The 24261-nt window shown below is 35.4% G+C and overlaps 1 protein-coding gene across 1 annotated transcript in view; it reads right to left on the bottom strand.

Moving 5' to 3' along the window:
• LOC134519791 (hornerin-like) overlaps window positions 1–24261 on the bottom strand; it is an 88926-nt gene that overhangs the window by 41463 nt on the left and 23202 nt on the right. Inside the window, exons 4-17 of the mRNA XM_063344415.1 lie at window positions 13226–13421; window positions 10945–11081; window positions 10551–10642; window positions 9359–9467; window positions 8704–8730; window positions 8300–8338; window positions 7470–7514; window positions 6045–6089; window positions 4524–4565; window positions 3570–3602; window positions 2680–2715; window positions 1438–1476; window positions 765–782; window positions 152–187 (exon numbers count right to left, since the gene is read on the bottom strand). Of these exons, the coding sequence (XP_063200485.1) occupies window positions 152–187; window positions 765–782; window positions 1438–1476; window positions 2680–2715; window positions 3570–3602; window positions 4524–4565; window positions 6045–6089; window positions 7470–7514; window positions 8300–8338; window positions 8704–8730; window positions 9359–9467; window positions 10551–10642; window positions 10945–11081; window positions 13226–13421 (894 nt within the window). The remainder of the gene's footprint in view (window positions 1–151; window positions 188–764; window positions 783–1437; window positions 1477–2679; window positions 2716–3569; window positions 3603–4523; window positions 4566–6044; window positions 6090–7469; window positions 7515–8299; window positions 8339–8703; window positions 8731–9358; window positions 9468–10550; window positions 10643–10944; window positions 11082–13225; window positions 13422–24261) is intronic.

Genomic DNA, 24261 nt, shown 5'->3' with positions numbered 1-24261 from the left:
AAACATCCTATTCCACCACTGTAGTTTGTGGATATCGAAGATATCTGTAAGTTATTCATACTTATTTATTCCCAAAGAGATGAACCATTATTTAGTTTACTGAGACAAGGCTTCAGTTAAAACTCAAATATAATCGAGAAAGAATGTCTACCTGTATTATGATCCTAGTAGCAGAACTTCCCAAACTCTGAAAGAAAAAAAAAGAACAAAAAAAAACCCCAAAAAACCACAACAGAAAACATTTAATTTGGCTTGTTTAAATGCAATGCAGTTAAACAGAAAATACCAAGTTGTACTATTTTGCTTGTGAGAATAAAGGGACAGGTTGTATGTGTGATGTACGGAGTATCAAATTCTTAACACTTACTATTAAACTAGTTTATCCTCAGCTCTAAAAGTTTGGGGAGGTGGCCTGCCCCTACGAAGTAATTTTCCACGCTTGCATCTGCTTCTGTTACAGCTTATGCAGAGAGCAGCAGAGCACAGGCTACACCCTTTTTGCACTACCAGTCAGCTCAGCTTTTCCAAATGTGGTGCGTGAAGCTAAGACATCATCATCCCTCCAACCTGTCTCACTGTCACCTGCATTGGTGATATATCACCACACATACAAATTCAATTCCTGATCCAATCATTTGTTTGCTGAATTTTGGGATGTGAGGGACAAATATAAAAGGGTAGCGGACACCATCCTGAGGCAACTGGTTTGATCCCATAAGAACTATATTACTATTCTAGAAATCATAAGAAAAAAGTATGTTTACCTGGGGGTAGGTATGACGCTGCAAATGAAACAAAACAATCTTTAATTATTTGCACAAGGGCTGGTGCAAACAGAAAACTGCGTCAGGAAAAGGGCCCTGTCTTTTGGATGCAATACACAACCAAATGTGAAAGAAATCCACGGAAAGGATAGCATAGAACAAATGCATCTTAATCTTCATTTGGGTTAGAACAACACCATGTTTGATTAGAAACTAGACATAAGAAAAACATATATATCAAATGCTACGTCATACAAACTCACTTTAACTACCTTAAGGCTAAACTTACTTTTGACTGACTGTATCAGTTCCAAGTAAGCAGAGTGGAAATCTAATAGTTTAAAAGTGAGAGTGGAAGTGAATTTACAAAAGAAATTGCAATAGAAACAGAAAATCAGAACTATTCAGGAACACAGATGCTGTATGCATTGCGAGACCTGGAATCTGCAGCTAATCCAATAACTCTTCAAGTACTAATAGCAATCATAGAACCACGAGATTTGTAGCTATCTTACTACTGGCTTTCCCTGAAGATAATTATGTACCTAGGGTAAACCCTGTCTGCCAAAGAATTGTCTCCATACACCATGAATCTTTCTGACAAATTAAGCATGAAGATATTTGAAAGCTTTTTGAGTCAAAATTCTGAGCATTGTGGAGAAAAACTGCTTACCACAGGTGGAAAAGGGTTGCTGTTGGCAATGACCACTACCTATAGGGAAATCAGAGAAATTTACCCATCCTAGAGTTTATTTAAATAATAAAGTATGTTAGGAAAATGAAGAATAGTGAATTCTCTAAATCTACAAACTCTGAGTATAATGCTATGGATGATCACTTTTATAAAATACTATTTTTATAAAAATTTTTAATGCACATTACCAAGCAAAGAAGAATATATACATATACATGATTTACATACGAGTATAAGGAGATAAAAGACTTGCTCCCAGTTACACAATGACTCAGCTGTAGAGGCAGAAGCAGGATTTCATTTATTGTACCCGTACACTATGTGTCCTTTTTGATCTTCAACTTTCCACCCCAAACTAGACATTCAATTTTTTTTTCTCTGTATTCAGTATTATGCCAAAAAAAAGGCTTAATATTGAGTTAATTCAAAACAACTAAGCCAAATGCAATAGTAGTATCTTCTGTTCAGGTTTTAATGTTTTCTGATTAGAAGTGTTTTTTCTTTTTTCTTTTTCTTTTTTTTTTTTAAACCGAAAACAGTTTATGTTATCCAGTGGTGTAAAAAAAGGAGTTGGTGCTATCCGAAGTAAAGAATTCTAATATAAAATAGAGAGAAGTATTACTTTTTTTAAACTAAGTTATTAAAAAATAACCTATCAGTATATTTTAAATTCTTAAAACAATGGGAAATTAAAATGAAAAAAACCAATATCTGTGAGGACATAATGGGTACGCTGTGTGTTTACTGAACACACCATAGTATTAGCCCTGAGCTTCCTGGGGACTGAAGTGAGAGGAAGAGTCCATGTAAATATTATGAGTCAAATTCAACAGTAATACGAATTCTATTGATTTCATTTGGGTCACACACGTTCTCCAGCCACATCTGAATAATAATTACATAATCTATATACTTAAAAGTCCTTATTACATCACAATCGCTATCTTAACTTTTTTAAAACAGATCCCCATGAACACGTATGGAATTTTATTTTATACACAATGAAGTCAACTATCAACAAAAGCCACCATAGCACTGCTAGTCTTAGTCATCCAAGAAGCAAACTGATTCAACCCATATGAATCAATCTATCTGGATTAAAACCTTGAAAAGTCTTAACCAGTAAACGGAACTGTAATACCACTGAAATAAAATGAGTCATGCCAAGTTAAAACTCTAAGAATTTTTTCCCTTTGAATTGAAAAGAAAAGGAGTTCTTACCTTCTTACTGGAATCTGAACTGCTTGAAGGGACAGACTGTAGAGAATACAGAATCCATTTTTTGCTTAGGTAAATGTATGACAAATTAACAGCACTATTTTCCACAAGAACATTACAGCTAACATCATTACCCTAAAGTACCAAACAAAATAAGATTCTGAAGAAAAATATTAATGTACAGGCAATTAATAAATGAACAACTGAAATAAATCAACTGGTTTAATTTTTTTTTTCCTACAAACCCCAATTGTTTTGCTAGTTTTACACAGCACTGTGTAAAAGTTGCAAATGTTTCACCTAACATCAAATTGGAAGTTTTTTATAATAAAAAATAATCTATTGGTAGAAAAGAAAAATTAATCTCTTCTAACTTCATCAAAAAAGAAACCAACCCAAACTCCAGAACCCGTCCCCCAAAACTAAAAAAACCTACCTTTGAAATATAAACTTGAATAAATAGGATGCACCATAAGAATAGAAGTGTTTTAAATGAAGCATTAAATAATGTGCAATGAAGTTTTCCATTTCATCAATGCATATGTACTATTGCATAGGCAAAAGCCACAAAAAATACTTTTAAATTCTTAGTTACTATCAAAGAAAGCACTGACTTTTGGAAAATCATAATAAATGTAACTGGGTGTTCGTTTACAGAATAAATATAATCGAGTTTCTGTGTAAAACAGAAGTTAATAACTTCCAACAAAGTTGATATTACAACATCCCCTAAACATGTAACTCATCTGTTTCAGTTATTTCCAGATAAGATTATTATTTATCCATTTGAAGACAGTCCTTCTTTATCCCCTTCCATGAATTTTATTATTCTTTGGTAAAATTTGGGCATAACTGCTTAGTTTCTGAAAACATCTTGGAAAGCACATAGTTACCTGACCATAGGTAAGACCACTGCCAGATGCACCCTGAAATCAAAACATAAATCAGGTATTTATTTGTACAATAATTTGTTAATTATATCTAGAAGTCATCACTTTTTTCCTTAGAGGATGTACACTTCAAATCAAACCGATTTAATCTACTATAAGATTATTTAAGATTTCATTTCCAGTAAATCTAGGGCAATACTAAAGTATACCGAACCTGCTTAAAGATAACTGAAGTAAAAATTTTCAAAAGTTCTACTGTAGTTATCAGATTAATGTTGCTCTATCACAAATACAATTTACACATACATATTAAACAAAGATGAAATATGTTTAATATTTAGGAATTAATATAACTAATGATGTATTTAAAGTAAAGCATATGATTAAGGAGCTTCTTGGCCATGGTTTCAGTTCCTAACAGGCATTAGAGAGTGTGTCGTCTTTCTGATAAGATTTTTTCACTTGCCTTCATGATTTTAAAAATGTAAAATATGTTAGATTTTAAAATAAATCCGTTTTCATGTGAAAATGAAATAAATGAGATTGACAATAGAATTTTCTCAACCAATTAAAGAATTATTGGTTTAATACACAAAGATGGTAAAACCCCCCAAATAATATTGCACAATATACAATATCCAAAGACAATAACAGATAAAAAGCATTATGCAGCAAGAATTCTGACATTGCAGTAGGCTAACAAATTAAGCATTTATAACAGGTAATGAGTAGCCACTATAACATAAATGATTACACTTCAAGGAAGTGACAATGTAACACCTTTTAATTTTGGATTTTAATCTCAGAATAATACCTCAGACTACCACCATTTTCCTTAATATGTGTAGGAAGAATAATATAGGTCTGCAGAAGAGAATCAAATGCAATTTGCAATAAGGAGATGTGTTAAGAAGCATAGTAGTAGACAATCAGCAAATACATATATAAGCAGCTTACATCTCTACAGGCGTGTTGACTATATGCATCAGCAGCACCGCCCTAAGAAAAAAATGAAACCAGTTATTTCTCTTCTATAATTGCTTAAGAAGAAAAGGCATACTTCAGACACCCTCAATTCTGACTGATCCTTATGTAAAGGGTAAATGATAAGGAGAGTATTGTACTCTCCACTTTTAATGCATGAACACCCACGTGTGAACATAAGAGCCAGGTGCATTAGCCCTTTGTATAACAGTGATTATCTAGGGGTACTCAGGAAACATTTTAAAACAGCCACTGTGAAGATATTATTTTAATAGAAATAAACTATAAAGATTTAATTTAATGCTTGGTGTTAAAACATATTATGTATGTAATATGTACACATACACAACATGTAAAAATTAGGAAGGAGAAACTGGAAAGAAACAAAAATTAACACCTTCCTGATTTACCGTCAATCAAATATAAAATATCACGGTCCAGCATAAATAGTTCCTTTTTTAAAGTAAATTTCACTTGTCATTATTAATATAATCAGTAGTTTCCTCCAAAACTGTAACTTTGTTCTTCTTTGCAAAAACCCAATATACATTGTCATAAATTTTACATTTTACAAGTATTGATGACATGAATGTTTTACATTTTTGGAAACATTGTCCTTGCTGCTGCTGAGGCATCCCCATTTTTCTAGTTTGAAGAGGCAACTGATAGTGCTTAGCAACAGCAAACTACATAACTAGTTTATTTTTGCCTACTTGCTATATTATAAAAAACAAGCAAAAACCCCTGTCATTGACACAGAAAGAGTAAACTTGACTTCATTTACCTTTCAAGTTTTTTCTCATTTTTATATTAAGTGTTTGAACACAGTAACTTTGCATTAAAAAATAAAAATCTTATCTTGCTGAAAGAAAACCAAAATAATTATATATATTTGACATAAATCTGCAAATATTTTAGTCCATACAATTAGTCACCATCTTGATAAAAATACTTGTATTCAGCACCACATTACAGCATCTTTCACCTCTTTCCTGATGACAGGCTTAACCTGTCTAGGATTCATAACTTCACAATTATCCCTGCTGCATGAAAGAATGAAAAACTGAAATAGCCTTAGTTACTGTAGATATCTGAGTGATTACTTCTGAGAGGAAGAACAACTTAGAACATGCAGACAAATTCACACTAGTCATGTCTAGAGTAGAAGGGGAGAATAGGCAACTTGTATAATACGTGTAATGTAAGTGCAACAGATAACTCCTTCCAGTCCTTTTTTTTGTGATTCTATAATCTATTTTCTATTTTTTCTATTTCTATAATGTTTCTATTTAACTTTTTGACATCTGTTTGCCAGATACTTCATACCATTGAATAAACTGCAATATTAATCTTTTAGCTCTCTCTTCATTATTTTCTATTTGCAACATAAACTCCAACATGAACACTCATATAAATAACGCAACTGAAGGCTAGGAGTTACTATAAATATAGTTATGTTGAGGACAAAAAAGTAAATGTAAGAAAAGTGCTTACAGGGCCACATCCACTCTTGCTTATTGTGTAGACTACTCCTCCTCCCTGAAATAAAAACAGAAGTCAATTATTTCCATGTTAAAAAAAAGGTGGGGGCAGCGGAAAGAAAAGAAAAGGCCTGCTGTTTATGGCATGAAAAGCTGTGCAACTGTCAATGTGTATATGCAAGTATGGGATAAGCAAGTACAGAGGTTACCAGTTCACTGCTAACTGGGTGTAACAATTTTAATTTAGTATGACATATTAGTCATCATTGGGATTTCATATAACTTTGTCGTTGGTCATGTAACCTTTCAAAATCCACAAGTTTTTTTACTAAGCGGTCTGTATTTTAGAAAAAATTAATAACTTCAGGTTGTTATGTAACAAGATGAGAAACTCAGCTCTTAGAAAAGAGTATGTATTATGTATGAAAGAAATACAATGAAGAAAATTAGTATTTAGTATAGACATCAAAATATTTGGTATTTCTTAGAGTCTGGTAATTCCACTTACAAGTAGTGAAGATTGAACAAGTGGAATATTACCAGATAATTCACCAATAAATATAATCACTAATAAGTAGTAAGAAATACATCCTTGAGAAGCTCAGTTCAAGAAACTGGAGACATACCAGAAAGCATCTGACAGTTCAAGTGCAAATAGGCACATTGTGGTTGTGGAAATAATGAACTAAGAACCAAGTATACATTTCTGTGATTAAAGAAGTGAAAGTGATCAGTGAGACCACAGACATACATAACCTAGAAGTTTTAAAAGGCTAACTAGACAGTGAAATGCCCAAATTTTCAACTGCAAATATAATCTGGTGTTAAAAGTGACACAGACATTATACTGGAGCTTTAATAGATGCTTGCATATCTGGTGAAGTTTGGAGAAATTTTGCAAATTTTTGTGGAAAAGAAAGTGAAATACAAGTATAATTAGTGCTTTTATTTCGATTGTAAAAAAAAATAGAAATAAGAAAAATGCCTAATGAATAATTTAATAAGTATAGTTTCATTTTCATTTTGCCAGATGTCTCAAACTATAAAATAAATGGTTTGTGACTGTGTTTGCATGCACATGTGCACACAGAGGTAGGAATCCTCTAGGAAGATGGAAGGAATCTTTTTTTTTCCCCTCAAAAGGGTCAAGTTAATGCTTGATAAAAATGCTTAATGTGTGAAATCAGAGGTGGTGAAGCATCTTTTAGGCAAGAATACTGACATCAAGCTGCTGAGTTCAACAGAGTGTGAGTAGTTGCATCTAGTCCAGGTACTGAACATACAGTTTACTGGATGAATAGCTCCGACATTCTGCGTCAACTAGCAGAGATGAGATTTCAGTACAGTATTAAAGCACCTCAGTACTCTAGTTACAGAATTTCAGTTGTTCACAGTTACTAAAGGAAAATGTACAAGTGCTGGAAGCTAGGACTCTTACCTGACTCCCTGAATAGCTGTTCTGAGAGGAACTGGAAGGTCCAACCTGTAAAGAAACCAAAATACTATTTATTATTTTGCAGAAAATTGATTTTGATATATAACATTTTTGGGAAAGAAAGATCTACTTGGTGGAAAAAGGAAGAACACACAAAGTAGTTTTCCGTGACTTCATTCCACCAAGTGATACTATGAAAATTATTTCAGAGATCTTTAAAGCCAAATAATCAAAACTATACCAAAACAGCTAGTATAAATTAACATAATTCTGCTGCTTGCATCCTTTTTATCTGGCCTCATACACGTCATTGAGGAAGAGACCTACACTGTCAAGATCATTAGAAAGTAGATGAAAACTTTTTACTGATATGACTATGTAATTACTAGACACTATGCAATGTAGGGAATATTTTCTGGGAGGAAGGAGAGAAGAAAAAGAGGCTTCTTCACTGAGTTGAAAGTGATTTTCAGGAAATAAAAATCAGTTAAATCTTATATTTAGATCACGATTTGCAAAAGGTAAGATTTCAGAGCTGTTGAAATAATTCGTCTTGAAAAGCAAGCAAACACTATGACTAAAAAGTGAAGACAGAAAAAAGCAAGCTTCTATTAGAAAATTTACTCCAGATTAGCTAGAGAGAACCTGCAGGAGGAAATGGTAACAAGGCTGACAACCATTTAGAAAGCTTGGGATTTTAATCAACCAAGATAAATTGCTAAAAAGAAAAATACATTGAGAGACGAGAGGGATAAAGATGTGACTAGAAGCAGCTTCTGAATAGGTCTGGGCAATTAGCAGTTTGTCAATGTCTTTGAAGAAAGAATATTTACCATGATGCATCGGCCTTGTGTTGTGTAAGTCCCTCCACGCTGCAAGAAAGTACAGGTTCCAGTTACTGTTTATTGACTGGTGTATAAATACCAAACTATTTTAAACAGGAAATCAACTGAATTCACATTCATGGTCTGAGTGAAGAAATCAAGTGTTTCATTGCTTACAATACCTTACACGTTGTAACAATCTGATCTGAGAACTGACGCTAGCCAATTAAAATTAAAAATACCTTCAAAACCGCATACAAAAACGTAAGCATAAATGAGATCTTGCTAGGAAAGTAATTTGAATGGTATGATATAATCTTCATGCTACAACCCTGAAACAACTGCACCAGTAGGACAGGAATTCTAAAACTGGTAACTGAAAATTGGGAAATAGAAAAAAAACTTGCTCTTACCTTGTTACACTCTACTTCTATCATAAGCTGTGAAAAAAAAAATGAGAAAACATTTACAAAGTATTTACTGGGAAAAAAACCCAGCTCATTATAGGAAACAGGAAATACATTCGCTGAAGCGAGGGACGAAAGACAGGTGTTCACTCTTGGTTAGAACACAAGATGACATAAATCAGTGTTGCTACAGTCAAGAACTAATACGGTGGATTTGAACACTTTCTTTATTTAGCTGCCTATCATGTTTAAGATGTTTCATATAAGCATAATTCTTGCCCAAAAAAGAAACAAACTAATTTCTTAGAATATGCTACACAGCTACATTTCCCAGGGACTGAGGCAGCAGTTAAGAACAATACACCATAAGTACAGTAGAGTTCTCCTTATGACCAAATTTATTTTCTTTGTCTTTATGCTATGGATTGTTTTGATAACTAGATTATTAGTTTCTTTATTTCTGTGGAGGGAAAATAATATTTATTTCATTTTTTCATCAATTTAGTGAGGATCAGACAGTTAAATTAAAAGTGTTCAAAAATATCTATTGATTTTGGCCATCTTAATGAATACACTTTAAAGAATGTATGTCTTGTATCAAGTCAAACATATTTTAATTTACTGTACTAATTTCTAGTACGTAAATACACTCAAAACATACCTTCCTTTTACTTTTTCCTGTCCCATTAACTGGCTCAGAATGTGTAGGTGTGAGAGTTTTGCTTTGAATTCCAACCCAAAATTTCTCCAGATCTTGAACAACAGTTGCACTGGAAAGGAAACAAAATAATAATTATTTTTCTATCAAAATATTTCAGTATAAAAATAACAATAAACTCTCCTTCTCCTCTCCCCCCACCAAGAAAATCACTCTATTTTGACTTTAATGGTATACAGTACAAGTTTGAAAAGAACATCATTGTTTCCCAGAACACTTTTCCAGTTACTGTATTATCATCCAACATCATTTTGAAGATAAATAAAAATAGATGCTGAGAAGGGGCAGAAGAGGAATGGACACTATTTGAAGAAGCACTGACTCCAGTGGGGAGTATATGCTCAAATGTCCATAAAAATTGTCACACCTCTTTCCTGCTCTGACAATCTGTATCTGTGATGGTGAACTGATTTTCATTAATGAGTGGAAGTGATTGTGTTTTAAATTTGCATTCTTTTGCCCCTTTTTGTATTCCTCAAGATTTAATGAAGGAAAGCCAAGATGCCCTGTCATAAATCTACACTTCAAAAAATATCAAGCTATCAAATATTTAGTTGTTTTCCAATTACATCAAGATTGCATTTTGTTAGACCAGGTGGTATTTTTACAAGCTTCAGATCTGCAAGAAAAGTAGCAGTAAATGTAGGATAAATTTGTCTTCTCCTGCTTTCAGCAGGTAGTTCATAGGTCACAAACTTATATTTAAATTTATCTTACAAGCATTTACATCAAACTACTATTCTTCCATTCCTCAAAATGAAAAAAGTTATAATTGAATAGAGTCTGAACTTCACTTATTCAGGGAACTAGTTACATTCATATTGTTACTCTTGTAATTGAAGAGGTCAAAGTGTAAAAACTGGTTACTCAAAGATCTATTAATAACACTGTGCTTAATGGAATTATTTACATATATTAACATCTGTAGGACAGTGTTTAACCTTTCATAAATATACCTTGAAATGGAAATCATATTATTTAATGGACACAGTGGGAAGTTATGACAAACTATGAAAAAAACCCCATGATTGTGGCAAGAGAAGAACGTCAGAAACAGCAACACAGATCCATGTCAAAATAATCCATAGAAATAAATAAAATTTCAAGGAAAAAAAAAAGAAAAACAATTATTTACATAAATTGAAGATCTCTAGCATCACGTGGAGCGATCCATGTTGTTGTAACTTTCTGCTTCACATCTGAATTTGCATGACCTACTGCTGAATTCTGCAATGAAAAAGAAATACATATAATTTATGAGATGCAAAAGTGACTTTTACCTATATTATTAGGGGACTGTCTCTACTACAACAGGTAACATCGATGTCCTCCTAAAAAGTGCCAGGTAGTTTTTACATTAGATTCATATTACATACAGAAGATACATGTACTTCTTGAGAAAGTCTAAATTTCTAAACTCTATTGATTAAATAACTTTGCCATATAAAAATGCTCACTTCTATCAATTCTGATGAAAGTATTTAAAGAAAAGCAAGCTTAAGTAAGTATTCCAAAGACTGAACACATACCGTCACATTATGACATCCCAAGCCTTTAGTGTTTGGATCTGTAATTTTAAAAGTACCAATAGGAACATCTCCTTCTACTTCTCGAGCTTGTAGATGAAATCCTTTAAAACCAACATCTTTAAGTGCTTCTAGAGTCACTGTGAAAACAGACATTTTGAGAAATTTAAGTTTCGTATACAACTGAAACCTCTTAAATGTTTAACAACTCATTTCCCTCACTCCAAAGCACAAGAGTGCATGTACAGAAATTACTCAAAACCTTTTACAATTTTTAAAAATGTCGGATTTATTACAGTTTTTATTACTTATCAAGAGAATGAAAATAAAGGAAAAGGAAGAAATTTGGAGAGGCATTTCTGTGCAAAGTAACATGAAATATATGATTTACTGACAATTTTAAAAGTAATTCTGTTCTACCAAATGACTACAACTTTATTATAAATCTAATTTGCATCCCCAAGAATATTGGCCAACGGCCCTGCTGACCAAGAGGTTATTTATTTTCTGTCTAATTAGGCCTATGTAGTCAAACTAGCTACAGGAGAAAAAGAATTGCATTTCTTTCTACCTCTGTTTCAAAAGAAAAGATTAACTTCTGCCTGAGGCTGAATTACAGAACCATTTATTTTAATGTGTTACAGCTGTAAAAAGAAAAACTAGACAGTTTGGCTCTCATGTTCTATACTAAATATGAAAAATTAATAATTATAAACGACTCCATTTTACTCAAGTTCTGTTACTGAGGAGCTCAGAAAAATAGGGAAGAGAGCAGTTTCTAGTTTTGTGTATATCCAAACCGAAATTAAATTTCAAGAGGCATAATCAAATTTGTTATGATCTATTATAAACTTGCTCTGCTAATGCCAATATCAGGCACTTTCACAAATAAAATCAGAATAATGGTTTATGACCAAAGGAATATGTAGTCATTAAAAATAAGGAAAGCTAAACTGGGAATGACACAGCGTCAAGGCAAGGACCAATCATACACTGACAATTTAAAATTTCCAAAGACCTGCATTATTAGCCTTCCAATTTGTCATCAACTTTCAGTCCTAATTGACTAATTTTTTGCAGGTCTCACAGGAGGGATGACGTCCAACACTTGCATGCAGTATGAAATCAATCACAGATGCAACTGTAAGAGTGTTGGCACATGGCATGCCACAGCTGAAACTGCAATGGAAGGGCAACCTAAAGCAGCTCCCAGAGATCAGATACTGGATGCTTACAATTTGAAGCAATAAAAAAGTATTGCTAAAGCAAGAACAGCATGGTTAGAAAAAAAAAAAAAAAAGAAAAAAAAAGGCAAGGGTAGTAGCATCTGGGATTCAATATTTTCATCATGGTAAATCGTGGTAAATCCCATATAACCTCACAGAACAGCCTGCATATACTTAAATCCATCCACCATTTTGCTGGCAATACTGTTTTGAAAATAGCTATCAGTAATCAAACAGCCCTCTGATCCTTGAAGGAGTTATTCGCACATGTTTTTCCGAGAATGGCAGCTACAGAGGTACAACAATGGACATATGACGGGTTACAACTCACTTCCACTTCTATGCTTCTTCTAGCAAATGGCTAGAAAAAAAAGCATTCACAAGGCACTTAAAGTGTGACAGCACCATGAGATGGCATCATAGTGTCGAGAAACAAGGCGTTCAAGGTGTTCCATCTAGAGAGCAATTTGGGATTAGGAAGATTAAAAGGTAGTTTAAACCACAATAGCTCCACCTCCAGCAATTTGATAAAATCTTGGATGCAGCTCTTAGGATGACTCAAAATGTCTCACTCTCGAGTTGTCTTACACTGCATCCTGAATTTTTATTTTCCTCTAAGATGACAGCATGTGAACATCTAATGAGCAGGATCCTTTTGTATTGCAGAGGCCTGATACAACAGCAGATACTCAAATACAAAGTTAAAGAGCAACTAATTATTGTAAGAGCAACTAAACTACAAAGAGCAACTAATTATTAGTCCAACTCAGCTGCCCCATTTCATTTTAATTTTGTCACAAAAATTATAGCATGAAGTTAAGATACATTTGTTAGACAGGGAAAAGAAAAAAAGTTAATATATTTTCAGTTATACAACTGTACATAAACATATATAGAGAGAACATTTCAAAAAAAGATTAATATCTCAGGTATAGATGAACGAGATTGAAATAAAAAAATAAATTTAACTGGACTGAGAGGGAGAAGGGGGAAATTTGGTGAAGACTAGAAATTCTGAGAGACAGGGATAAAGATTTTGTGTCATTCAGATTATTTACCTTGAATTTCATTTCCTGGCTCAAAGTTATCAAAAGATACAGCAATAAGATAGGGTGGTGCAGATGTCTGTGGTTCAGCTTCATAGTTTGGTAACAGAGAATCACAATCAATTGAGGTATTTGTCTGTGGAAAACCAAGGATTCTGGGCAAAAATATCGCACAGAACAAAAAAACAAAGCAGGAGTGTCTTCTCATCTGTGGAACAAAAAGACAGTATAGTTTTATAGTTTATAGTATCTTCTTTTCAGTAGTTGCTGTATTTGACAAATATCTGTTTTTCTCCAGGGCAGGAAAGAGAAAAAGCCTAGAGAGCTGGGCTTTCATTGCATTAATGTATTTTGAAGAAAATAAATTAAAGTGAAATACCTATATACACTGGCAGAACAGTGCAATAAAGGACAGAAATATTTCCATTTTAAAATACTGAATTATTAATGGAAGTTTAAATTCTCTGCTTACATGACAACAAACCATTAACAGCAATGTCTGCTGCATTAAGGCTTTGGAGTAGAAAAGACTTTAAACAAGCTTCCTTGTTGTTGAGCCAGCAGATTTAGCTTAGCTCCTTTGTTATTCAAGAACTAAGACAAAAACCTTGGTCTCTTGAACTGCTTTTTGTAGATATAACCATGACTAGCATGCTCTCTTTTGACTGCTTTGCCTACTCCCACTTCCAAGAGACAGCCAAGAAATCTATTGATAAATGCCCTGGAGAACTCTTAAAATTTTTTCAAAATATTTGTTTCCTGAAGGATTTAACAAGACTTCCGCAAAGTCCTTTGGAACTTCTAATCAATTTAAAAACGGTAAATTGTTAGTGCGTGCTTCCTTTGGGTTAAGAATAAATTATACCCAGGACAGAAATTCACAAAAATAACTAAGAGGCAGGACTGAAGTCCAGTGTTTAAGGATTGTTAGTGGGAAGAAAATGTATTTTCTTTATAATTCACTTGTAGTACTGACAATGATAGTAAACTGTTTCCAAGAAAGAAAGGAAACTCATCCCAGCAGTATTCTCAGGTGTTTAATACCAGATTTTATGGCCCACGTTCAAAGTCTAAACATTCAACTGTGGCAGCAGATAATTTGTAAGACCATTACATCTTATGAATATCTCACTGTTTCAATTACAAAAATGCTGATACAACTGTTAAATCACAAGAAGTATTTAATAACACTATTTTTTATGCCTGTCTGCTACAGGATTGCCTTGTGTGGTACAATAGGCTGTAACAGAAAGAATGGAGATATTTACTGGAGATTTTTTAAAGCATTTCAAACACGATGTTAAGAGACATGTTCAGTTTGTATCATCTACCTGTGTATCTTAATCTGTGCATGAATGTGTAAGGCCATTCGGTTTTGCATGTGCTAATGAAATAAGTAACAGAAGTATCTGGGAGCAGAGGGGAAAAACTTCAGAACACAATTCCAGCACCCATGCACTTAACTCTGAACTTAAACAACTTTGTAAAAAGCCACTGAGTCAACAGATAACAAAACAAGTGACTGTGAAGTGTTGAAAGATTTCCTATAGGAAGATGATGAAGGTTTGCATGGTGTCACAACCAGTAAGTGCAGCAATCAGGAAAGCTCTATATGCAAGTTATCACGTCTTTAAAGCAGATGAAGAATATCCCTCCCAAAAGTCTCATGAAAATGTCACTTAAGTGGGATCCTGGTAAGCATTATATTTGGGTATCAGTATGCTGGGTGCGGTTATCCAATCTCTTCTGACGATTTTGACGTGGCCCACCTCTAATTAAATTTTAAATACAGCATAGGTGTTATTATATTAACAGATGTGGTAAACAGTGATTTAATATGAACCAGTCTATGTGTTGTTGAAATCTTTGTCTGACTCATGGAGAGATGGAAAAAAAATCTGTTTCTAATTAGATGTTCTATTTCAAAGCACAGAGTCCTTAGCACTATTTCAACCGAGACTGGAAAACTGTCTGGAGCGACACTCTGCCACAAAAGAAAACCAGTCTGAAATCTCCTTTCCTCTTTTTCTGGCTAGAAGAGAGCCAGAAACACAAACACAAGAAGTTGAAACACGGATGAAATGCCTTCTCTTTGCATCAGCTCTCTGATTTAACAGTTCAAGAGCTATCCTAAGAGCCTCATCACGCCATCCTTTGGAACTAGGTTGTAGATGAGGAAGAGAGAGATATTAGCATCTTACAAAATTCCAAGTCCTGACTTGAGGCAGAAGCAGAAAATAATTTCCATGGATCTTGAGTTCCAATACATATTCAATGCAATCATGTTATCTTGCATCACTAATTTAACTTTTCTCCATGAAAAATGCCAGGAAACTTAAAGTAAATATTTATAAAATAGAAGCATAGGGAATTCTGGCAAATAAACATTGTTTGCAAGTTTCTAATTGGATAAAATTATGAAAAATTAACTGTATCCTGAGTTCCCTCATCTGATGGAAAAATTCTAATTCTTTTTTTATCACACATAGAATCACTTCTTCCTAAGAGCTTACATCACCCTCTTATTTGCAGTACCTGAGCTGCTACCTTAAGAATGCTTTTCCACATTTAGTCTAATGCAACTTCAGGCCAGCAATTAAATCCCTGGGTGCTAGTTAGTTAGCTACTGTGTTCAAAGTCTAGTGGACTCGGAAAGAGACACTTTGGTGGTTTGCTTCTCCAGAGCCTTGGGCAAACTTCTGAATGGAGACAAAAGTTGTTTTAAAAGCCTTTAAATATAGAGCATTTAATTAATATGATAAATACTTTTCTGTAATTTGAAAAACACAGTCCTGGCAAGTCCATCCTGCCAACAGTTTAAGACTCAGTCCTGCATACCCATTTCTAACGTCGTTCTGAGTGTTTTTCTCCTTTCTTTTCTCCTAAATGCTCTTGATGAGCCACAAGACTTACTCTTCAGCCTTTGAGAATAAACATCACCGGTTAGCCTGCCGCCCTGTCCACCACATCCCCACCAACACACCTTATCGACCGAGTGCTGACGCTTGGGCATCCTCCGGTCCCTCTATGGTCAGCGTGGAAGAGCAGCAGCCGGGCAGCCCAGGTGCCCCAGGAAGATGAGAGAGAGGAGGCGGCGGGCTCGGCCAATCGGCAGCGAGGCGGGGAGCCAGCGTGGCCAATCAGGGCCGCCCGCGCCTCTGCCGTGGAAATGAGGACACGGCAGGTGGGACTCTCCTGCCCAGGTGGGGCGATGACAACACACACTCCTCACCGGTGAATCATAACCCCTCTGACCTTTAACTAGGCATCTGGGATAGGTAAGGCTTCGGGAGGTTGACAGACTACACTAGCATGTTGAATAAAATCTGCAGAATTATGCGATACAGAAGACTGATATTTCATGACCAGTTTCGGAAAATATTCTACGCTAGTCTCTTTAATTTGACCTCACAGTATTCTGCTGCTAGTTTTTCACTTTTTTACTCCTTTCTTACAGTTGGAAAAGACATGGAAAACTCCACTCGTAATATTGCCAAGCATTTTCTCAGAGCAAAGAGTTAATGAGGCTGTTTTATCTCATGTACCTTGTGGGAAGGATCTGAAGTTACTGCATCTGACCTCCGTCAAAAACTAATTTTTTTTTTTCCCCAAGGTCTCTGCTGAAGACTGGGAAGAAGTCCAAAAGCTGATTGACATGTAGAATAGAACAGAACAGGACAGAGTATTTCAGTTGGAAGGGACCTACAATGACCATCTAGTCCAACTGCCCGACCAATTCAGGGCTGACCAAAAGTTACAGCCTGTTATTAAGGGCATTGTCCAAATGCCTCTTAAACACTGACAGGCTTGGGGCATCAGCCACCTCTCTAGGAAGCCTGTTCCAGTGTTTGACCATGCTCTTGGTAAAGAAATGCTTCATAATGTCCAGTCTAAGCCTCCACTGGCACAGCCTTGAACCATTCATTCCTACACCTCCTGTTCCTGGATACAAGGGAGAAGAGATCAGCACCTCCATACCCACATCTCCTCCTCAGGAAGCTGTAGAGAGCAATGAGGTTGCCCCTCAGCCTCCTTTTCTCCAAAGTCCTTAGCTGCTCCTCACAGGACATTCCTTCCAGCCCTTTCACCAGATTTGTTGCCCTCCTCTGGAAGCTGTAGAGAGCAATGAGGTTGCCCCTCAGCCTCCTTTTCTCCAAAGTCCTTAGCTGCTCCTCACAGGACATTCCTTCCAGCCCTTTCACCAGATTTGTTGCCCTCCTCTGGAAGCTGTAGAGAGCAATGAGGTTGCCCCTCAGCCTCCTTTTCTCCAAAGTCCTTAGCTGCTCCTCACAGGACATTCCTTCCAGCCCTTTCACCAGATTTTTTGCCCTCCTCTGGATGCATTCAAGGACCTTAACAATATGACAGACATTTGTATTTAATCAGGGAATACCAGGAAGTCCATGAACAAAAGAAGTTCACAAGAAACTTCTTCAAATTCTTGATGTTTATGCATTTAAAATGTACTTAAAATTCAAAATGCTGATAGCATTTTAAGAACATTATTTATTTTTAAGATTTAGTGTATTTAACTAACTGTATTCTCTTTCAGTTAATCACCTTTAATTAATGAGTAGCATTTTATTTACATTGCTCCATTAAGAAAGACATTGGAAAAGAGATCATAATCTTCTTTCTCTTATTGTACCACTAAACTTACCATTGATACCAATGTTATAAATAGTAATGAAAATGCACGCTACACACCACAAACGCAAAAGCATACTGGCAACACCATCAAATAAACGATACAGTAAAGGAATGCCAACTGATTGCACCTGAAACACATAAACAACGAGATGGGATCTTAGAAATGCGTGTATGCAAGACCTCCTTCGCTGCCAGCTAGGAGATACTGAGAGGTAACCAGAGGGATCAGAACTATTACTCCAGGCTACTCAGAGCAGCATTGAGTACTCCATGAGTATTTGGTTTGACAGGTAGATATGTAAGTGTCTCAGACAATGAATTGCTGTAATCTCGGTAATATTATGGTTATAAAGAAGCATAGATAAGACAAGTAATATGCTTATGTTGGTTGTAACACTAATAAAATACTATATTGAATAAGCTGGTAAAGACTCAGACCATTAGTTTACAATGTGAGAGTTGTAAACCTGCTGTCCCAGCTCTTTCACAACACACTGCTTGTGGTTTATTTCAAAGGAACAGTATTTCCAGTGTACCAAACATAGGACACTGATTCAGTATTAATTTACCTGCACTCCAGAACTGACAGTTAAAAGTCTTTTTTCAGGTCTCCACACTTGAAAGGACGATTTTGAGATCAGAAATTAAATACCGACTGAACTAGTGGTGAATTCCTGACTCTGGTGAAACCATGATTACGAAGTTTGCTACATACTGAAACTACCGTGCAAGTACAGATCAACCCTACACTGTATGCACAGGGACTTCCCTGGTGCTTGGAATGTGTTCAATGCATATTCCTGTGGGAATCTTACACACTTTTTTTTTTTTCCAGATCTCTGATTGTATGGTAGCCCATATAGAGTTAGCTGGTCTTTCTTTAAAATAATTACATCAGATTTGTCCCACCAAGGGTGAGTCAATTCATTTTAGGAACAAGCCAGGAAACATGGGAGAGAGGCCAGAGTCCAGAACACTGAAAGGGATCCCTACTGGGCAGTGCATGAAAATTTTAAAGGGTACATGGTGGACAAAGAGGAAGTCAGCTACTCACCTAAGCAAAGGAGTATCTCCTTGAATAAAGGACTGCAAACCCTGGCACGGTTTTTGAGAAATATTTTGTTTCTACTAAAAGCTGTTAAAACCAAACCAGACAAAGCAGCCTGTTTCCTTTTTCTTTTCACTGACATTATCCAACTGCCTTCATGATCCTCAACAACCTTCAGCTTGCTCTCTGCAACTTCTGAGCCAAAGATGATTTTTGATATGGAAACTTACATTGCAACTGGAAATGCTAGAAAGCATAACAAAGCTTCAGCTTATGTCAACATATATACATAAATAGCAAGGTAAAAGTTGTGAGGGTTATTTTTGTCAGGGTCTGGTATCATTATCAAAACACTTTGGTGTTTTCCAGTATGCAGTATTGATACTTCACTGAGTCTTAGACTTTGCAGGAGAACTCACAAACTATTTGCTTGGATACCTCATACTGACTCTATGAAACAATAAAAGTGAGTGGGAAGGGAGGAAAATAAGCTTTATTTCTTCCAAATACAATTTTCCATAATTATGACAAAGAAAACAATTATTAGTGAACACCCTTGCCCTCCTCTTAAGTGCCAGCTGCCTTCCTAAGCTTTCCCAGTCCTTTTCTTTGTTTCCTCTTTGCTCAAAGAGAGAAGGCCAAGAAAAATTCCTATGAATGTTAAAAATAAAATTTGCTTTCCTGACACCTACTTCAACAATCACAAGAAATTTCTGTAATATCCTACATTTCATCTCCAAATGAAAGTGGTTTGCTCAGTGTACAGTATTAAGTGCTATTAAGAGGATGTTATCATTGCAGCAATGCTCCAGCATGCTGTCTGTAACTCGAAAGTACTCAACTGAAGTTATTTTGAAACATATTCTAGTCTAAATTTAATGGTGAGGATTCTTAATAGGCTATGTAAATTGTCTCATAATGATTATATGAAGAGATATATTTATTTACCTTTCCTTCAAAACCAGTATTTCTTCTGCCTTATACAAGTGTGTCAATATTTATATCTTATTTCCAATGCCTTTAAGTATTGCAGCATTTTTTTATTTATATGGGAACATTATACTTCTTACATTCAATAATTATATTCCCTTGTTAAAAATACACCAACACATAATACAATAGAATTACTTATTGCCCAAAATAGCTCTACCTCGAAGTATAGTGTTGTTCTTCAGAGAAATACTATTACATTAAAATAGTACATTGTAAGAGCCAACTAAAATTTAGATAGTATATTTTGCACTCTTAAGTGCACTATAAATAATACTATGCAATATAATATACAAATAATATAAAGTAAATAAATGTACTGTTGATAAACGTGTAACTATCTGATAATTCAGCAAATCAGTAATTTATAGGTTTTTCTAGAAAAAAAAAGAAGATATGAAAATTATCCTTTCTCACATACTAAAAATTCTCAACTCCTTCTTGACTTTAATTTCTTGTCTTTGCTCATGTTAGTGCTTTTCTTGTCTGATTTAAACACTGCTGACGTTAGTGCAAGTCTGGTACTCTATAAATAACAATAATGGTCCACGCCCTGAAAGTCCTAGTTAGATGATGCCACTAAGAGCCTTACATGAGAATTAGTGAGCAAAAAAAAGGTTTGACTGGACTACAAAAGAGTAGAAAAGGAGCGATCAAACAGATTACTTCGACTGAACTTTTTAGCTGCAATAGAGGTGAGGGTGAAAAAGACTGTGCAGAGCTTATCGGTGTCATACACTTACACGCTGCTCAGGAGAAACACCTGACATGAACAGCACATACAACAGCAATGACATATGAACATTGCGTCATCTTATCTCACGCATTGTGCAAGCTAACAAATAGCATTGTCCCCATGTGCTTTTAAGGTGAGTGCTGGGGTGTGGCTGCAAACATATGCAATACTTCATATAAGCCACAGTGACTACCAGTTGTTAGTGATTTACCAGACCCTATATTCAGATTTAAGTAAGTGTAAACATCTGTTCATGGAATGGAAGACATTATAGAAGAGGGATCCCACTATTGAGATATGCAGTCCAAAAGAAAACTGGAGCCTTAATATTAACAATCAAAATTCATTTTTTTCACAGGCACGGAGAAGTTAAATGGTCCCTCTTACACATATCACCTACTGGCATTACTGAAAAATTCTCTTCGTATGTAATTTGTATATATGGATCCAGAATATTTCAAGCACAGTTGAAATAAGTTTAGAGACTTTTCATAAGCCCCTGTGGCCTAGAGGAATCACCCGTATATTGGAGTTAATGCAATGCATATCTATATGCCTGTGTGGTCCACTCATGAGTGAGCAGCTAGGGTTCAGTAATGTACATTTAACTTTATAGCTTCTACCAATCCAACAGTACTGGGTCAAAAATACCATAGCTACATGATACAAAACACTGACTGGTATAAACTCACTTTGCTGATGCACTCTCATAATTCAAAAAGTTTGACTGCTTAGGCTAATTGAGTGTTGGCTAATTTAAGAGAAACATTGTTGCATGTCCATAACTGAAACCTGTACTAGTATGTGATCAGACAGTGCACAAATCTAGTATTAATAAGCATAGAGCTTATTGAAAGAGTTTCTTTCAATCTCCTAGGCCAAGAGGGAGATGCTCACACTAGTGGACATTCCTTTGGACTTCAAAATCTACTTAAACACTTGGGATCTACTTCTTTGGAACTTAAACTAAAGGAAGTTTATTACTTATCTTTACGTCAATCTGTACGGGATGTTCCTAGGTATGAGAATGCAATTGTAGCTTTGGGGGGGAGTGTCTCAGGTTCATCATTTACAGAAGCCAAAAAGCAGCCGTTGTAGAAAGAGGCATAGTTTTTTGATAGGCAGAGTGGTTGTCTAATTTTGCCTAACAACATGTGCACAACTACTTGGATACAAGAGCATAAAGGAAGCAGAGGAAAGATGGAAGGCATGATGGGCTCATGTGGTTTCTGGTAATATCGGATTTCCAAGCAATAGGCAGTTAACAATATACTTTCCAGAACATGATCCACAAAGTATTTGATATTGTACAGGTTTTCAGAAATAAATAATAACACTTCCACTGCATCTTTTCTATTCTTCTCTGAACACGCCTTGCCAACAATAATGAAATAATCCCCACAGCTCCTTGTGAGGCAGAGAAGTATTATTATTTGTACATAATTCTACAGATGAGGAAACCAAGTCACAAGGGGATTAAGTGACTCGGACAAGGTCATATAGAAAGTCTGCTGCCACTCATGGTATGCGTCAGTCTCTGTCAGCACTCAGTGACACTCCCTGAAAAGTTCACTCAACCCCTTTCTCTGCGTAGGCCAGCATCTTTAAGATTTCATAAGTATCATCTTCCACCCTAATCTTGACTGAAAGAAGAAACTTCCATCAGCCCTGGTCAGAGCCAGGCTGAGCATGATCCCCAGTTAATGGCTTTCCTGCTGTTTCACTTAGGACTCCCGATTATCTCCAGGATTCTACTTTATTTTCACCTCTGCCAGGAATTCCTCCTTATGGACTCCTTTAATTTAAAAGTACGTAGCTAGGCAGGATAATATTGCACAAATAGACCATGCAATAAAAACATGCAGTAATTATTTTCAAAGATACATACGTATTTCTCTCGGAACACACACAGGACACAAACCTCACAATTTCTACTCCTGCACTTAAAAAAACCCCACCTTCTGTCTCTACACAATGTAAATCAGCTCAAAGTTTCATACAATTCATGTCACACTATGTGTACATATATTTACGCATACAGACAAATCACAAATAGCAGAATACCTCCTGTATAGACACTGTTATACTATAGAAGTAAATCAGTATACAACCCTTATAGTAAAAAATAGCAAGAATAATCTTAAAAAATTAAAACCCACATGCTAAACTATTTCACTTTTACAGTAACTTTCCAACCAAAACCTCTGATGTATTTTTATGTGTAAGCATTTATGTATGCATTTCACATATTATTTTTTCACTGTGTGTTTGTGTATTAGAATAGTTAGTGTACTTAATTTGGGTGATGCCTTTGGATGATGAAAAACTTATGTGCGCATCATGTCCCTTTCTTCTTGCTGGTAAAGCAGAAACCTGAGCTTCATGTTAGATCTTCAGTTGCCCAAACTTTGTCTTACGAAATTTCTTCATATCTTCCTCACTTAAATTTTTCTGTTCCTGAATTTGAACAAACACCCTGAATCTCCTGTTTCAAATCTCTACTTTGTGCACATAACAATGGAATTTATTTTTTTTACTGGTTAATAGTTTGTTAAATTATACACTTTGAACTTCAGAAGACCCTGATAGCACAAATACCTTCTGTAATTTAATCTACTTTTAACTTACATTATGTTAATTTGCATCCTATCCTAGGAAACAGTCTTTCCATTGAATGCTGGTCTTTTTGTAAAATCAACATGGAAGACAATAAATAGAAAAACCAACTCTGTTAAGTGAAAAAACAGTCAGTGTGAATTTGGGGAGATTGTGGTTAACCCATAAGGAGAAATTAGCTGTGTTAAACTGTAAATTGAGAAACTGGACATAGCCCATGAATCAGCAATTAAATATGGGCCTCCTCATACACAGTAAAGGAATTAACATGGATATACATATGGGCCACAGAAGTGATCTGTGCCTTTTTCACGCAATGGGGAAGAGAAAACAACATCATCATCCCCTGTGACCCACACAGTGAACACTGCATTTTGCTCAGTTTACACAGAAATGCTGAGATTCAGCCACAGCCAAATCAAGTAGCCCAAGAATGAATCAGTATGGTCAAGACTCAAGACCAGATTACAGCTCTTTCTTCTATGCTGGTCATACTAGATTTCTGGTGCTGCCTCGAACTGATGAAATCCTGCTTCCCCTTCCTTACCTTCTTCAAATTCAGGTCTATGATTCTTGCATTCTTTGTAACTTGTCTCTACTTAAAAGCAATCCTATACCAGTAACAGCTCAGTCCCTCCATTATATTAGTAGAAAAGAAGGAGAGTTGCTCTTGGTTTTTTCTTTTACTGATTCATTAATCCACCTTTTCAGTTCATGCATTAGTAGTGCTCCTCCAAAACCAGGAGCGCCTTTTCTTAGGGGACAGAAAGTCATTTTGTAAACAAAATAGGCATGAGATCTGGGTGAGCTGCCATCTGTTCCTTGCTCTGTCACAAATTTCCTGTGTGACTCTAGCAAGTCATTAATCTCCATATGCCCCATCTAGAAAATGGGATAATGATATTTAACTATTTCATAGGGAGGCTTAATGCTTGTGAAATGTGCTGAGCTCCTTGGGTGGAAGGAAGCTGCTGTCAGAGTAAACAGTAATAGCATGATTATGTTTGG

The sequence above is a fragment of the Chroicocephalus ridibundus genome, chromosome 8, assembly GCF_963924245.1.
Source record: "Chroicocephalus ridibundus chromosome 8, bChrRid1.1, whole genome shotgun sequence".
Taxonomy (NCBI): Eukaryota; Metazoa; Chordata; class Aves; order Charadriiformes; family Laridae; genus Chroicocephalus; species Chroicocephalus ridibundus.
This window is presented reverse-complemented; position numbering and strand designations above follow the sequence as displayed.